The following is a 787-nucleotide window of genomic DNA, read 5'->3' on the forward strand; positions in this document are numbered from 1 at the left end:
CCTTCTGGGATCTGTGCTCACGTCCCTGCCTCGCCTCTCCTCTGCATGGGCTGCTGTTAACCCTGCTGTGCTGCCTTGCAGGCTGGCAGTGGATGAGCAGCAGCAGCAGGAGGAGGAGGAGGAGGAGGGCGGCTCTGTGACGGTGGCAGGGAATCGAGATGTCCCACGCTTTGAAGCAGGTGTTCAATAAGGACAAAACCTTCCGGCCCAAACGTAAATTCGAGCCGGGCACGCAGCGCTTCGAGCTGCACAAGAAGGCTCAGGCATCTCTGAACGCCGGGCTGGACTTGAAGGTGGCCGTGCAGCTGCCGCCGGGCGAGGAGCAGAACGACTGGGTGGCCGTGCACGTGGTGGACTTCTTCAACCGCATCAACCTGATCTACGGCACCATCAGCGACTACTGCACCGAGCAGTCCTGCCCCGTCATGTCGGGAGGCCCCAGGTACGAGTACCGCTGGCAGGACGAGCACAAGTACAGGAAGCCCACGGCCCTGTCTGCCCCGCAGTACATGAACCTGCTGATGGATTGGATCGAGGTGCAGATCAACAACGAGGACATCTTCCCCACCAATGTCGGTGAGTGCGGCTCTGCTGTTGCTCTGGGCTCTGTGTCAGCACGGGGATAGAATCGTAAAACTGCTCAGGTTGGGACAGACCTTAAAGACCACCGGTCCGACCGCCACCCAGCCGTCCAACCCCAACCCTAACGGCCCTCTGCTAAATCACGGCCCTGAGCACCGCATCCAGGTGGGTTTTAAGCACATCCAGGGATGGTGACTCAACCACC

General features: G+C 60.4%; 1 protein-coding gene across 1 annotated transcript in view; it reads left to right on the forward strand.

Moving 5' to 3' along the window:
* The first annotated feature begins 58 nt into the window (after nucleotides 1–58).
* The window catches only part of MOB3A (MOB kinase activator 3A), a 4,180-nt gene continuing 3,451 nt past the window's right edge, over nucleotides 59–787 (forward strand). Inside the window, exon 1 of the mRNA XM_019609950.2 lies at nucleotides 59–576. Coding sequence (XP_019465495.1) covers nucleotides 159–576 — 418 coding nt within the window. The 5' untranslated portion in view covers nucleotides 59–158. The remainder of the gene's footprint in view (nucleotides 577–787) is intronic.

Source organism: Meleagris gallopavo, chromosome 30 (genome assembly GCF_000146605.3).
Source record: "Meleagris gallopavo isolate NT-WF06-2002-E0010 breed Aviagen turkey brand Nicholas breeding stock chromosome 30, Turkey_5.1, whole genome shotgun sequence".
NCBI classification, from domain to species: Eukaryota; Metazoa; Chordata; class Aves; order Galliformes; family Phasianidae; genus Meleagris; species Meleagris gallopavo.